Source organism: Salmo salar, chromosome 01 (assembly GCF_965601325.2).
Source record: "Salmo salar chromosome 01, fSalSal1, whole genome shotgun sequence".
NCBI classification, from domain to species: domain Eukaryota; kingdom Metazoa; phylum Chordata; class Actinopteri; order Salmoniformes; family Salmonidae; genus Salmo; species Salmo salar.
The window spans coordinates 27,326,080-27,342,703 of record NC_138291.1 but is presented as its reverse complement, the minus strand read 5'-3'; the positions used below and the strand labels follow the sequence as shown (position 1 = coordinate 27,342,703).

General features: G+C 42.4%; 2 protein-coding genes across 3 annotated transcripts in view; both read left to right on the top strand.

The window, feature by feature from the left end:
• The first annotated feature begins 620 nt into the window (after nucleotides 1-620).
• On the top strand, nucleotides 621-11,436 carry LOC106588908 (zinc finger FYVE domain-containing protein 1). The gene is made up of 11 exons (XM_014178485.3): nucleotides 621-2,401; nucleotides 2,534-3,038; nucleotides 5,150-5,364; nucleotides 5,589-5,695; nucleotides 5,786-5,894; nucleotides 6,013-6,110; nucleotides 7,892-8,009; nucleotides 8,149-8,319; nucleotides 8,542-8,722; nucleotides 8,896-9,009; nucleotides 9,262-11,436. The coding sequence occupies exons 1-11, from the start codon at nucleotides 1,748-1,750 to the stop codon at nucleotides 9,492-9,494; spliced, it is 2,505 nt and encodes an 834-aa protein (XP_014033960.1). The 5' UTR covers nucleotides 621-1,747; the 3' UTR covers nucleotides 9,495-11,436.
• A 326-nt stretch (nucleotides 11,437-11,762) lies between these two features.
• Nucleotides 11,763-16,624, top strand: part of LOC106588971 (zinc finger protein DPF3) — a 55,641-nt gene continuing 50,779 nt past the window's right edge. For both annotated transcript variants that reach the window (XM_014178686.3, XM_014178604.3), the window contains exon 1: nucleotides 11,763-11,861. In XM_014178686.3, coding sequence (XP_014034161.2) covers nucleotides 11,830-11,861 — 32 coding nt within the window. In that variant the 5' untranslated portion in view covers nucleotides 11,763-11,829. The remainder of the gene's footprint in view (nucleotides 11,862-16,624) is intronic.

Here is a 16,624-nt window from a genome sequence, read left to right as displayed (position 1 = left end):
CCGGTAATATTGCGATTGATATCATTGCGATTGATTTTAATCTGTCACATTCATACCGACACAATTACATTGTGTCCACTTAAGGACATTTTCATTCTGGGCAGGTCTCACATCAAACCCACTGACATGATCAAACCATAGAGAAATAGGATTTTGTTATCAGGTAGTCGTTTACCCAAGGATTCAAACTATAAATATCTACTGCCCTCTACTGTTGTACTGATGTACTGAATATTACAGAAGCTACTGAGCTTTTACTTGTCTAAAGCATATTACAAATTGCATAGAAAATCGATACTTGTTAATTCTGTCAGGAAAATGAATTATTTATAATGATCAAATTCAAAGTCTTGCAATATTAGTGGTAGTGTCAGAAAGAGTTCCCTTTCACAGATTCAACACACAATCAAATCAGGTTGTACAATCCAATATCTTTCTGATAAAATGTCATATTTTACTAGACAATCCATCATCCATGTCTGTGTGTGTCTTTATGTAGAAGTATGCATATTATCAAAGACAATTTGATAGATTTTTGACTACAACGCCTACTTCATTCAAAACAACTTCATTTCCCAGCATACACCTCATTTACCTATATAATCTGATCAGCTGATCTGACTTGGCTGGCAACAACAACAATCATAGCGCACAGAAATTCGCTAGGGAAGGGGTTGATGAACAAAACAATGACAAAGCTTGGAAGGATTTCAGTGCAATAATATATTTTAAAGTCTCCCGAAACGGATTGGGCTATTTTTCTTTGTATGGTTTTGTTGACCGACCAGTTGTTATCCTAGCATTCGGCTATAATATTATTGACAACCGAGTTTACCAAAACTGTCTAGCTTGAATAACACAGCTAGTTAGCTAGCCAGCCAGCTAATGTTAGCTGTTTCAGACAGGGTGATTGGGATTTGTTGTCGGTGTTTTGTTGATCGGAACTCGTAGTTTGTCACATTGACATTGGAATAACGTTATTTTAAACGAGCTAACTACGTTAGTTGGCTAACTATTGTTTAAATGTCAAGCTACAGGCAGCTAACTTACTAGCTAGCTTTTTAGGCAGCTGTCAGCTAGGTGGTTTTATTTTCGAGCTAGGTAGCAATTAGGAAGCTAGCTAACAAGGGAAGTGATTTATGTTTGTTTCTAAACAGCTGGCTAGTTTTCCCAGCTGTGGTTTCAAGTTGGTGCCAGTTTGCACATATTCAAGTTAGTGTGGTTAGCTATATGTTTCAGGGAAGTTGTCTTGCCAAACATTTGTTTTATTGCATACATTGTGTTTCCAGCTTTACTTTGCTGTAACGTATTTATTCTGGCAGTGTTCTAATGTTCATGAAGCCAGTTATAACCGTAATGTATGTTATTGTCAAGAGCAGGTTGACTTAAAATAGCCAGAACAAACATTCAACCATATTGCCTCACAGTACTATATTTGCAATGTGTCACATATTGACATTTTTGTATGGAATGCTGCAGTAAGCTGTAAAAAATTGTAGTGGATCTTGAACCTTTACAGGTTAATTGGAGCACTGTCACCATGCATCCCTGTTAAGTCTACTTATATCAAGTTGTCTATGTTGTAGGTGTAGCCTATAAAGCACACAGTATTTAATACTAAGGTCATGTGTTATCACTGAAACTACTTGATTGATATTTATTTACTCTTCTTTTGGGACTATTTGGCGTTATAGTCAAATTACTCCAGCTAGCATAAAACTGTTCAGATTTGGCTTGTGAAGGAAAAATGAGTGGTCATGGTTCATCAGAAAAGGAAATTAACACCAGTCTAATTTGTCAAGAGAGCTATGCTTGTGGGGGCTCAGAAGAGGCTGCTTTTGAATGTGACGAATGTAGAAGCTTGCAGTGTGTTCGCTGTGAGCAGGAACTCCATAGTCAAGAGGGCCTGCAGAACCATGAACGGGTAGCGATAGGCCCATGGCATGTACCCTACTGTGACAACTGCAGAGGAGGGAAGGAAAGGCCAGTGAATGGCCGCCGCCACAGGTCTGTCGTCCGCTGCCAGAGCTGCAAAGTCAACTTGTGCCAACCGTGTCGGAAAAGCACCCACAATGGAGGTAACAAGAAGAAGCACCCACTCACTGCCTATCCTCCTCCACCCAAACCTGCAGAGCTCAACTCAACCCCTCCACCCAAACCTGCAGAGATCAACTCAACCCCTCCACCAAATCCTGTTGAAGTCAAATTAACCCCTCCACCCAAACCTGCAGAGATCAACTCAACCCCTCCACCAAATCCTGTTGAAGTCAAATTAACCCCTCCACCCAAACCTGCAGAGATCAATTTAAGCTTATTGGTAGACGAGGCAGAAGTCCAGAAGACAAAACTTCTGGAGAAAGTCTGCAGTTTTCTTCTGGTTGATGCGAATGAGGAGATGCAGGTGGGTAGTGAAGGGAATAAAAAAAGTCCTTTGAGTTTTTGCATTCTGTCAGTTTTGTTTCTAAACTAAATTGTGTTTTGTGAAATGGAATTACCTCATCTGCTAATTCTACTCTTTTTTTTTTCTCTCCAGGTAAAGGACGATGGCGCGTTTGTGAAGAAATTGAACTGCAAGCCTGACAAGCTGATCAAGGTGGTGTCCGTCTTTGGCAACACAGGAGAGGGCAAATCCCACACTCTGAACCACACTTTCTTCATAGGCAGGGAAGTGTTCAAGACCTCCCCCACACAGGAGTCCTGCACAGTGGGGGTGTGGGCGGCATTCGACCCTATCCACAAGGTGGTGGTCATTGACACAGAGGGCCTGCTGGGTAACAGCTCCAACCAGGGCCAAAGAACACGTCTCCTTCTCAAGGTGCTAGCTATCTCCGACCTCATAATCTACCGCACCCATGCCGACCGCCTCCATGACGACCTCTTCAAGTTTCTGTGCGACGCGTCGGACGCCTACCTGAAGCATTTTACCAAGGAGCTGAAGGCCACTACGGCCCGCTGTGGCCTTGATGTACCTCTGTCCACCCTGGGTCCGGCCGTCATCATCTTCCATGAGACCGTCCACACCAAGCTGCTGGGCTCAGGTCAGTGCTGAGAAATACTGTAGTCAACACTTACCATAGTGTACTGTACCCAAATCGAAGATTGTTACTTGCTGCACTCATCAGTCTCATATTGTTATTTCACCTTCCTTGACAGAGTGGAAGCAGGAATACAGTAGATTCATGCATATTGTCAAGAATTCTGCTATACAAGATCATAAAACATGTGATTTGGTAATTACGGGTGCAAAATCCTACTCATCCCTATCTCCCTTTGACACGCTAAGACTAGTATTTGTTATTCCAACAGAGCAGTTTTGAAACCGTGTGAACAGGTAACTGACCAGTCAAGCAGTTTGAATAATCTAGAGTCCTTTGAAAGTATGTGGCTGTTGAACTGTAAATTATTTTATATCCCTTGAAATATACTGAACAAAAATATAAACGCAACATGCAACAATTTAAAAGATTTTACAGAGTTACAGTTCATATAAGGAAATCAGTCAATTGAAATAAATGAATTAGGCCCTAATCTATGGATTTCACATGACTGGGAATACAGATATGCATCTGTTGGTCACAGATACGGTACCTTTTAAAGAAAGGTAGGGGTGTGGATCAGAACCAATCAGTATCTGGTGTGACCACCATTTGCCTTGTGCTGCGTGACACATCACCTTTGCATAGAGTTGATTTTGGCCTGTGGAATGTTGTCCCACTCCTCTTCAATGGGTGTGTGAATTTTCTGGATATTGGCAGGAACAGAAACGCGCTGTCATGCATGTCGATCCAGAGCATCCAAAACATTCTCAATGGGTGATATGTCTGGTGAGTATGCAGACCATGGAAGAATTGGGACATTTTCAGCTTCCAGGAATTGTCTATAGATCCTTGCGACATGGGGCTGGGTGTTATCATGCAACATGAGTTGATGGCGGTGGAATGGCACTACAATGGGCCTCAGGATCTCATCATGGTATCTCTGTGCATTCAAATTGCCATCGTTAAAATGCAATTGTGTTCGTCATCCGTAGCTTATGTCTGCCCATACCATAACTCCACCGCCACCATGGGGCACTCTGTTCACAACGGTGACATCGGCAAACCACTTGCCCACATGCCCACTTGCCCGTATTTTTATTTTATCTAACCTTTATTTAAGTAGGGAAGTCAGTTAAGAATTTATTCTGATTTATAATGACGGCCTATCAAAAGGCCTCCTGCGGGGATGGGGGCTGGGATTCAAAAATAAATTAAATAAAAATATAGGACAAAACGCACATCACGACGAGAGACAACACTACATAAAGAGAGACCTAAGACAACAGCATGGCAGCAACACATGACAACACAGCGTGGTAGCAACACACCATGGCAGCAGCACATGGTAGCTGCACAAAACCGGGTACAAACATTATTGGGCACAGACAACAGTACAAAGGGCAAGAAGGTAGAGACAATACATCACTCAAAGCAGCCACAACTGTTAGTAACAGTGTCCATGATTGAGATAAAACACACACGTGGTCTGCAGTTGTAAGGCCGGTTAGACGTACTGCCAAATTCTCAAAAATGACGGAGGTGGCTTATGGTAGAGAAATTAACATTAAATTCTCTGGCAATAGCTCTGTAGTCAGCATACCAATTTCACGCTCCCTCAACTTGAGACATCTTTGGCATTGTGTGACAACTGCACATTTTAGAGTGGCCTTTTATTGTCCCCAGGACAAGGTGCACATGTGTATTAATGCTGTTTAATCAGCTTATTTATATGCCACAACTGTCAGGTGGATGGACTACCTTGGCAAAGGAGAAATGCTCACTAACAGGGATGTAAAACATTTGTGCACAACATTTAAGAGAAATAAGCTTTTTGTGCGTATGGAACATTTCTGGGATCTTTTATTTTTAGCTCATGAAACATGGGCCAGCACTTTACATTATATTTTTTTCTGTGAATGTTTCTTGTCTTTAGAATTTGACTTTTTTGTCCTAGAATCTTTTTGTTGTTGTGAGGCACCTTCCACCTCAGTTTTGATTGATCAACGTAATAAGTGGAATGTTCTTTTTATGAAGGGATATATAAACGTTAAGTCTTGTCTTCTCATCCTGTTCTTCGTTCTCCCTCATTCGTTCTCCCTCATTTATAACAGACAACTCATCAGAGTCTGTAGATCGGTTGCTACTTGAGCGGTTCAGGAAGCTAGGCCGTTTCCCAGAGGCATTCAGCTCCATCCAGTACCGAGGCACACGTACCTGCAGCCCCCCAACAGACTTTGGTGGCCTACAGCGCACCCTGGAGCAGCTGCTGGACAACAACGCCACCCGCTCCCCTCGCTCCCCAGTCGTCATCTTCAAAGCCTTGCAGGTAGTAGACATGCTTATAACTCAGTCAGTAGTCACCTGGCTCCAAAACAGTTTCAAACAGGCTCACATTTACATAAGGAAAACACTAAAACATCCCGTTCTTGTTTTAGTAAGTTTCAAACATTGCTATTCAATAGTTACAGATCTGTTTACTTTCACACAATTTGAACAATCTAGTCAGGCTATGTGTATGACATTTCTGATGTATTGTTTCTTTCTGTCTAGGCCCTGAGTGAGCGCTTCAATGGGGAGATCTCTGATGAGCTCATAGCCCACAATTGCTTCTTCCCCGACGAGTACTTCACCTGCTCCTGCCTCTGCCTCAGTTGCGGGTAAGTCCTCTCATTTATTTCATTTTCTCCATCTCATGCCACTGACTACAGCGAGGGTTTTAACAAGTCACATTGTTGTTGCTATTTTAGCTCTGGCTGCAAGAACAGCATGAACCACCTTGGGGAGGGGGTGTGTCATGAGGCCAAACACCGCTGCCGGTACTCACCCCAATACGACAATCGCATCTACACCTGTAAGGTTAGTCCTGTGGATATCCACCTAAATCTTGTACTACCTGAACCCAATGTTGCCATATGACATTCTGAAGATCTGACTCTGTATCAGGCTGACCACAATGCCTCTGTTGTCCCACTAGGCCTGTTACGAAGGGGGAAAGGAAGTGGTGGTGGTTCCCAAGACCTCTGCGTCCTCAGACTCTCCGTGGCTGGGCCTTGCTAGATATGCTTGGTCAGGGTGAGTGACACTAGAGGTCATCGTTTGGGGTTGAATTTTTACCGGTGTCTCTAATTTTAAGTCATGGTGCTTTTTGATCTAGAATCACCAATCCATTCATTGCTAACCCCTAGCCGTTTACTAACTTATTTGGTGCACTCCAGATATGTCTGCAGATATGTAGTTTGTCTTGAGGTACAGTGCATTCGGAAAGTATTCAGAACCCTTTTTCCACAATTTGTTAGTTACAGCCTTATTCTAAAATTGATTAAATTAAACATTTTCCTCATCAATCTACACAATACCCCACAATGACAAAACTAGAACAGTTTTTGAAGATGTTTACACATTAAAAAAAAAAGATGCCTTTTACAATTTACATAAGTATTCAGACCCTTTGCTATGAGACTCGAAATTAAGCTCGGGTGCATCCTGTTTCCATTGATCTTCCTTGAGATGTTTCTACAACTTGTTTGGATTCCATCTGGTAAATTAAATTGATTGGACATGATTTTGAAAGGCAAATACCTGTCTATACAAGGTCCCACAGTTGACAGTGCATGTCAGAGAAAAAAAACAAGCCATGAGGTCAAAGGAATTGTCCGTAGAACTCCAAAACAGGATTGTGTCGAGGCACAGATCTGGGGAAGGGTACCAAAAAATATCTGCAGCATTAAAGGTCCCCAAGAACACTGTGGCCTCCATCATTCTTAAATGGAAGAAGTTTGAAATCACAAAGTCTCTTTCTAGAGCTGGCCGCCCGGCCAAACTAAGCAATCAGGGGAGCAGGGCCTTGGTCAGGGAGGTGACCAAGAACCCAATGGTCACTCTGAGAGAGCTCCTCTATGGAGATGGGAGAACCTTCCAGAAGGACAACCATCTCTGCAGCACTCCACCAATCAGGCCTTTATGGTAGAGTGGCCAGAAGCTACTCCTCAGTAAAAGGGACATGACAGCCCTCTTGGAGTCTGCCAAAGGGCACCTAAAGGACTCAGACCATGAGAAACAAGATTATCTGGTCTGATGAAACCAAGATCAAACTCTTTGGCCTGAATGCAATGTGTCACATCTGGAGGAAACCTGGCACTATCCCTACGGTGAAGAATGGTGGTGGCAGCATTATGCTGTGGGGATGTTTTTCAGCGGCAGGGACTGGGAGACTAGTCAGGATCAATGGAAAGATGAACAGAGCAAAGTACAGAGATCCTTGATGAAAACCTGCTCAGGACCTCAGACTGGGGCGAAGGTTCACCTTCCTACAGGACAACAACCCAAAGCACACAGCCAAGACAACGTAGGAGTGGCTTTGGGACAAGTCTCTGAATGTCCTTGTGCCCCAGCCAGAGCCCGGAATTGAACCCATTTGAACATCTCTGGAGAGACCTGAAAATAGCTGTGCAGTGACGCTCCCCATCCAACCTGACAGAGCTTAAGAGAATCTGCAGGGAAGAATTGAACAAACTCTCCAAATAAAGGTGTGCCAGGCTTGTAGCGTCATACCCAAGAAGACTCGAGGCTGTAATCGCTGCCAAAGGTGCTTCAACAAAGTACTGAGTAAAGGGTCTGAATACTTTTTTATTTTATTTATAAATTTGCAAACATTTCTAAAAATCTGTTTTAGCTTTGTCATGGGGTATTGTGTGTAGATTGAAGGAAAAAAAATAACAATTTAATCCATTTTAGAATAAGGCTGTGACAAAATGTGGGAAAAGTGAAGGGGTCTGAATGCTTTCCGAATGCACTGTATATGGTTATAAATGCTCTGTAAAATGTAACTTTTGTGTTTTTGTGTGTGTCTGCAGGTACGTGATTGAATGTCCAAACTGTGGGGTGATCTATCGGAGCCGGCAGTACTGGTATGGGAACCAGGACCCAGTGGATACGGTGGTCCGCACTGAAATCCAGCATATATGGCCTGGGGTAAGAGAACTACCACACCACATACCTACTAAAATACTTCTAAATGCCTATTGGTATTATTTCCACATTCTCAACATAGTCTTATATGTAAACAAAAGAACTTGTAAACTTCTTGCAACTCAATGTTCACTTTCCACAGGCAGATGGATTCCTGAAGGACAATAGCAATGCAGCACAGCGTCTGCTGGATGGTGTTAACTTCATGGCCCAGTCTGTGTCAGAGCTCAGTGTGAAGCCTGCCAAGGCCGTCACCTCCTGGCTAACGGATCAGATCGCCCCGACCTACTGGAAACCCAACTCCCTCATCCTGGTGAGTGACAGAGGACCAGACACACACATCATACGTGGAACAGTAGAGTCAACACTTTCTTGTCCAGGAACCTGTTTATTGCCCTTCGCTGCTATTCAGCTGGGGCCAATGTTACACAACCCATGTTTGCGTGTCACAAGATAAGGCTCAGATCGACCCCTCGTACTAGATTCCCTAGTCAATAACTGCCTCATGTTTTTGTTTTTCCCCTGTAATGTCCAGACATGCCTTAAGTGCCAAGAGGTCTTCCAAGACAACGATACCAAGCATCACTGCCGTGCCTGTGGGGAAGGGTTCTGTGACACATGCTCGTCCAAAGCCACGCCTGTCCCAGAGAAAGGCTGGGGTCTGGCCCCCGTGAGAGTCTGTGACACCTGTTATGAGCAGAGGGCCACACATACAGGTACCAACACCTCAAAGCCAAAGTTAGCCTGTATGTATTTATTATTAGCCATGCTGTACAGTGGTAACTTAGTATACTTAGCCTTTAAATCTGTTTTTAGCCTTACTTAGTCTGCATACGTGTTTATTTTAGCCATACTGTACAGTGGTAACATAGTTGTATGCTTTGTACAGAGCTGTTGCACGCAGAGGTTGAAGATGAGGAAGGTGGAAACCTAGCCAGGAAGGTTGGAGAAGCAGTGTCAAACACACTGGGCGCCGTGGTTACTGCTATTGACATCCCACTGGGTGAGTGTTATGTAACACAAGAGCCAGATAGAATTGTGTAATGGGCAATGACTGCAGGAATTTAAACCCATGGACAGGCTGCCATCTGGTGGCATATGAAAAATGTCTCTGCTGCTCCTTATCACAAATAAAATTATTTTTAGATACTGCAGTATTAGGATATTTTTATTGTTCGACATGTTATTGGTTTAGCATTGCACTTCCATTCTACTGTAACAGTCGTTTTTTACTGTGTGTCTGCTCTCTCTTCAGGTCTGGTCAAGGATGCTGCGCGTCCCACCTACTGGGTGCCTGATCAGGATATCCTCTCTTGCCACAACTGCCAGTGCAGCTTCACTGCCAAGTTGTCCAAGCACCACTGTCGCGCCTGCGGGCAAGGCGTGTGTGACGAGTGCTCGCTGGAGCGTCGGCCGGTCCCGTCGCGGGGCTGGGACCACCCTGTCCGTGTTTGTGCTAACTGCAACCAGAAACCTGGAGACCTTTAACGGGGCTGGCCCTCTTCCCTTACAACACTCGACTGAACCACCTCTTAACCCTCTACCCACCCCTTATAGACCTCCATTAAATGGTTCTGTCCCATGTCTGTGGCAAGTATGTTTTTAGTAAATCTAGTTTTAGGGTTTCTGATGCCTTGTGGAACAACAGGGACATCTATGTAAATTGTCCTTATCAAAAGAGTGAGCCAGGAAGATATTTTGAGCTCCTCATTCACCCAAATCACAGCTTTTTTTAAAATGGTTTAAAAATATTTTTCTACCATGGAAAAAAAGTACATTTGTAGCATGTTAGCAATGTTATTTTCTTGAGAACCCTGGGGGGGGGGGGGGGGGGGGGGGGTTTAGTTTTAATCAATACTTTCCATAAGGCCTTGTTTTACTGATGTTACTACTAATGTTGAGGGGATAATGGTGTCAGTGAAGTCCCTGCTGCAGGTTAATTGCATGCTCTACTACACTATTTTAGGTTTGCTCTAAGTCTGTTGCAGCTTTACAAAGCTGCTGCTTATCATGGCCAGAAAAAAAAGAAAAAAAAAGATTTGACTTAGATTTGAGCATGCATGAGCACCCATATCCCATTTTTCAACCAGTCTGTCAAGAGTTAGTCAACTTTAGATTTAGGATATTTGGTCTGCAAATAGCCTTTTGGGTTACTGCTTCTGTTGACACTAACTTCATATTTACTTCAGAGGTTATGGTTCTATGAAGACATGGAATTATGCTAGAAGAATGTGAAATCAGGATTTTAGAAACGTTGTTTTGTAGAAAACAATTGTTCAGCTTGAGTCTGAAAGATGCATAGCCTTTGAGGTGTTCAGAGGGTCTGGTGATCTCTGAATAAATCAATACCTAACCTCATTGTTATATTTTAACTTATACTGGGTGGTATTTTTGTAATGTATCTGACAATTTCTGTTACTTGAGTGTATACACATGGTGTGCATTATGCACCTAGAATTTGAATGGTGTGGCAGTTACTACCGTTTGTTTGAATCTTGTTTTATCACCATAAGCATAGGCTGGTGGGAAAATGAACTCAGCATTTGTTTTCAGCCCTCTGCTTCTGTGGCATTATTTGTCATCCATGTTAAAGATTGCAGTGTCAAATAGATTGCATGCTCATTCTTTCATATTATTTTGTGCTTTTTAATAATTGAGAGATGATATGCTATGCTATATGTAGACAGTAAGTCATAAGTTAGTTTAATGTGGTTTTATTTCTGAATACTGTTATTGGTATATTTGAGTTCAATTGCTTTCTTGACTGGAAACTGTTGTCCTTCATTCATACAACACTTGGATATGCACAGTCAGCTAGCATTTATACCTTAACCATTTCACTTCTTTGATGGTTAGATGAATAAGAGGCTGAAATGTCAGAACCCAGGGAACAATATTACCTGGATACATGCCAACCAAGCACATAGAATGTCTATTTCCTTTATCTGTGTTTGGGTAAAAAAGGTTGTCCTGCAAGCATTTTAAGATAATTGTCATTTTGTTAGATTTGTATTTTATTTTTGCCCTTTTGTCTAAGCTGTAACCCTAGATGGTGAGGTATAGAAATTACGATGGAATCTGCCTTGTCTGCTGTCAAAATGTTTCTGATTGAATGATGTCATTGTATGAAACTAAGTCATGTCTGTGTTGCTAATATTGCACAGAATAATAGCCAGGAATGTCAGCTATGTCCCCATCTAGTCCTTTGTTTTCCAAACCTATTGCTTGAGAGAGAGAGAGACCTTTGTGACCGAAATGATAATGGATTGAATTCTCGAATCGACACTCCTAATGCACAGACAAGAAAGAGGTATGAAACACTATGTTATGCTGTTATTGAACATAAGATCGTGAGAAAGTGTGGATGTCTGCATATTGACAATGTCCATAAGTGGTGGAATAACTATATTATTAAAGTCTTATCAGCTCATGGCTGTTTTATAGTTATTTGGTTGGGGAGGGGGCTATGGATATTTAGTCAGGTTCTATTTCATATTTCTAATAAGATCTGCTCTTCGAACCCTGGCAACCTTAGTTTTGTTGCATTGGTGGGAAGAAAGTTTGACAACTTTAGCTATCTCTTCAAGAAGTCTGTATCATAGACATATGGTCGGTATTCCGTTTTCTACAATATAAATACAGGCAGAACCCTTTAAAATCGTTTTGACAGTTTACTCATTGAATTTACCACACAGGCCACGCCTTATTTACGTATACTGTGGATGCATTGGCCAACGATTTTACCCCGAGCCCTGATTGGTTGCTCTTGCGTAGGTTTCCCTCAGAACTGCAAGACGCTGATATTGCGTTACAGTGTAGCAAAATGGCGGCTGTCATTCAGAACCCACTAAAAGCGTAAGTAATTTTGACAAATTGATAAAATTCTATTTTGTTACTTTGTTGCCAATACTTCAATTAAAATGATCCGTCTTTTCAAGCAAGTACAAGACGCGTGCAAATTAGAAATAATGCTGTCTTAGCATTTTGTGTATGTCTACTTGCATAATGTGCCACTGCTTTCACCAAAGTAGCACCTACTTAGTTTTTTATTAGACATTTCTGCTTAAGATTTACAGTATTCTAGCTATGATATTGGCTATGATATGCGAATGATATATGAATTACACATTAGGCCTATAGCCTAAACCTGCTAATTTATTGACTCCCCATCCAGAGACGCTTTGACCGATACTTTTAATCCTACTTCAAATTAAGCACGAAAGTGTTTCAACATGCATTGCGCTGTGACGAGGACGAAAAAAATACAATATTACATTAATGTTGGATATTTACGTAATAACATTGACATTCCGATTCAGAGAGTCGTTTATAGTTGGTATGAATTGTCGACATATCAACTTTGGCGCTGAGCGCAGATGTGGTCAGGTCCAGGACCCGGTAGAGCAAGGGAGGAGGAATTTTACATTTGCATGCCTTTCCTTCCGAAAGCGAAGTGACAGCAACGTGAGCCCCGGAATTTCAGTTGGAGATAGTAGGCCTATGTATTTTGTAACGCCTGTGCCATAATTTCAGTTTTATCCTACGCTCTGTGTGCACCACTTTGTCTCTACAGTGTTTGTCCATGACTCCATATTTTTTAGTATCTTTTTATTTAACTAGGCAAGTAAGTTGAGAACAAATTCTTATTTACAATGACGGCCTAACCCGGACGACGCTGGGCCAATTGTGCACCACCCTTTGGGACTCCCAATCACGGCCGGTTGTGATACAGCCTGGAATCGAACCAGGGTCTGTAGTGACACCTCTAGCACGGAGATGCAGTGACTTAGACCGCTGCACCACTCGGGAGCCCTTTAACATTGTATCTAACATTCTTTTGTCAGAAAATATCTATTCATCCATTGAAGTTGAGAAAAAACTATTGCCAATTTAATAGTTTTAAGGCAGGTTTGTATGTATTGAGTGGTATTGACAACGCCTGTATGTACATTTTCTCAAAGACATGGACAAGATCGACCGGTTGCTATCCATGTTTGGACACTGACAGACTGTTGTAGTGCAGCAGGACAGTTGAGGTATAACCAGACCTTTTGGACTGTGCAGTACAGATGGCGAGACTGTCTGGAGGTGAAGAAAGAGGGATTTAACTTGACTGTGCCTTTTAAAATGGAGGAGTGGTGCAGATTAGCCTGGTCCAGGATACTGGGCCCATTTATCAGGATGCTATGGCAGATGTCAGTAGTGTAGAGAAAAAATGTTGGTTGGATGGGCCTGCAAAAATTTGGTGGGGAAATGTGATTACATTTTGAGGGAGGCTAAATTCCTGCAATTCTACACATTTTTCTATGGGGCAAAGATACAATTTAGCTGTTTTTAAAGCTGATTTCCTGCAATTCTACACATTTTGCCATGAGGCTGAGAATTTTTTTAAAGCTAAACTGTAGGTGTGTTGACTGATAAAGGCATTGGATTATGAGCTGTCTTGTTTGCTAAATGAACAAATAAAGTAGGCAGTGGCATGGTGCACAGTGACATATCCCTCAATGCGGTCATATTTGTGGCTTATTGGGGGTGTGGCTTTCAGTTATTTTTGGCCAACCATCCTATGAGAGTGAATGCCATTCCAGTTAATCTGAATGTCATTCCAGTGCACTGCTCTGAATTCTGAGGTTGTTTGCATGTTTAGGTAAAAAGACTAATGTCCCGTTTGGAACAAGTAGAGCGAGCATATCTGCTCAATCTGATTGGGTGGGCCCAGGCCCACCTGTGCCTACGCTGCTGGACAGAAGACCCATCTGCTCCTCAGTAGAAGTGCCCTGGCACCCCCATGGGCCCTACAGGATCAAGGGAGTGTGCTCCTTGCCTATACCCGCCATTTACGTATGATTGCCATTGTTATTATACATTCATGACTGCATAAATGAGAGGGAAGAGCTCTACCACTGACAAGCATAAAGGGATAGTCTTGTTTTATAATTTCATGGCTGTGTTTCCCAGTTGGCACAATGTAGCCTAGTTTGAGCATGTGCCATTTTTTAAAATACATTTTGCTGGACTAATTTCCTACAAACCACTTTATCCTTGCATCCAACAAGATCAACCTACACATTCTATTGTGCCTGAAGCTGCTGCTGCTTCATCTCGTAGAGAGGTTTTAACATTCAAATGTGGAATGTCTCCTCGCTATAAGCTATGCTTAATGAAGTGTTTCAATCTGCTATAATTAGCCACACATCATTTTTCAGATTATAATTAGTCACACTTGACACTAATTGGATGTTGCTCATGTGGACCAGTTTGACAATTTTGTATCAAGAGTATTCTTATTTGAGATTAGGCAAATTTAATTAGGGAGTCTTGTTGGCTTTGTTATAGAGAAGGATGTGGTGGGTGTACCTTAAGTGTTGCTCCTCCCACACTGTGTGTGTTAATTCCTGTATGCATGAGAGGAAGATATAGGGTGAGAAGAAGAGATGAGAAGAGGGAGAAGGGCCTCAACAAGCTACTGATAAAATGGAGAACAAATATTGAGCCTGTGTGTGCACAGGCCATGTGTGTTATCTTTGAAGATGACTCGGTGAACTGACTATCTTAGCTATAGGGTAAACGTGTTCGATAGGAAGTCTTGTATGACACTATGCCATTACTCTGTGGTTGGCTTTGAGTGAGTCATGCTGTATGTGTATTGGTACTGCAGTGAGGTGTAGGCCTATCGTCTGGTTTTCCTCTAGACCTTATCTTGGCTCTGTTGTGCTGATGGTTGTAATCAAGGGCCTGTTGTCAGGATGCAGTCTCACTCTAGACCCTCCCCTCTTTCTATGCTGCAGCTCTGGCTTCCTGTAAAGCTGACATGTACCTACAAAACCCAAGACATTTGCCTAAACAGATCTCAAAAGGCAGAAGTTGGTGGAGGAAATGTTTATTCTGAAGAATGTGTATTGTATTGCCCTTTTTCAGCCTGTTGGAAAATGTATGGCTATAACAGAGTATCAAGGTCTAGACAACAACATTGTAACTCCAACACTGTTACTTCAGCCCTCACAGGCCCTAAACTATACTGAACAAAAATATAAATGCAACAATTTCAACGATTTTACTGAGTTACAGTTCATATAAGGAAATTAGTAAATTCATTAGAGAGCCTTAGGACCATGCCTCAGGACTACCTGGCCTGATGACCCCTTGCTGTCCCCAGTCCACCTGGTTGTGCTGCTGCTCCAGCTTCAACTGTTCTGCCTGCGGCTATGGAACACTGACCTGTTCACTGGACGTGCTACCTGTCCCAGACCTGCTGTTTTCAAATCTCTAGAGACAGCAGGAGCGGTAGAGATACTCTGAATGATCGGCTATGAAAAGCCAACTGACATTTACTCCTGAGGTGCTGACCAGTTGCACCTTCTACAACCACTGTGATTATTATTGTTTGACCCTGCTGGTCATCTATGAAGATTTGAACATCTTGGCCATGTTCTGTTATAATCTCCACCCGGCACAGCCAGAAGAGGACCGGCCACCCTTCATAGCCTGGTTCCTCTCTCAGTTTCTTCCTAGGTTCTGGCCTTTCTAGGGAGTTTTTCCTAGCCACAGTGCTTCTACACCTGCATTGCTTTCTGTTTGGGGTTTTAGGCTGGGTTTCTGTACAGCACTTTGTGACATCAGCTGATGTAAGAAGGGCTTTATAAATACATTTGATTGATTGATTAATCCCTAATCTATGGATTTCACATGACTGGGCAGGGGCACAGACATAGGTGGGCCTGGGAGGGCATAGGCCCTCCACTGTGGTACCAGGCCCAGCCAATCAGATTGGGTGTTTCCTGACAGAAATACTCCTCAGTTTCATCAACTCTCTAGGTGGTTGGTCTCAGACGATCCCGCAGGTGAAGAAGACGGATGTGGAGGTCCTGGGCTGGAGTGGTTACACGTGGTCTGCGGTTGTAAGGCCGGTTGGACGTACTGCCAAATTCTCAAAGAGAAATTAACATTAAATTCTCTGGCAACAGCTCTGGTGGACATTACTGCAGTCAGCATGCCAATTCCACGCTCCCTCAACTTGAGACATCTGTGGCATTGTGTTGTGTGGCAAAACTGCATATTTTAAAGTGGCCTTTTATTGTCCCCAGCACAAGGTGCATCTGTGTAATAATCATGCTGTTTAATCAGCTTCTTGATATGCCACACCTGTCAGGTGGATGGATTATCTTGCCAAAGGAGAAATGCTCACTAACAGGGATGTAAACAGATGTGTGCACAAAATATGAGAGAAAAAGCTTTTTGTGCGTATGGAAAATTTCTGCGAACTTTTATTTCAGCTCATGAAACATGGGACCAACACTTTTTTTTAATATATATATATATACATACAGTACCTTGCGGAAGTATTCGGCCCCCTTGAACTTTTCGACCTTTTGCCACATTTCAGGCTTCAAACATAAAGATATAAAACTGTAATTGTTTGTGAAGAATCAACAACAAGTGGGACACAATCATAAAGTGGAACGAAATTTATTGGATATTTCAAACTTTTTTAACAAATAAAAAACTGAAAAATTGGGCGTGCAAAATTATTCAGCCCCTTTACTTTCAGTGCAGCAAACTCTCTCCAGAAGTTCAGTGAGGATCTCTGAATGATCCAATGTTGACCTAAATGACTAATG

Excerpts from the sequence above, each read along its gene's own strand:
- LOC106588908 (XM_014178485.3), top strand. The coding sequence starts at position 1,748 with ATGAGTGGTCATGGTTCATCAGAAAAGGAAATTAACACCAGTCTAATT. Across the intron at positions 6,111-7,891 it reads GCTAGATATGCTTGGTCAGG|GTACGTGATTGAATGTCCAA; the intron begins GTGAGTGACACT and ends GTGTGTCTGCAG. Across the intron at positions 8,723-8,895 it reads GCAGAGGGCCACACATACAG|AGCTGTTGCACGCAGAGGTT; the intron begins GTACCAACACCT and ends TGCTTTGTACAG.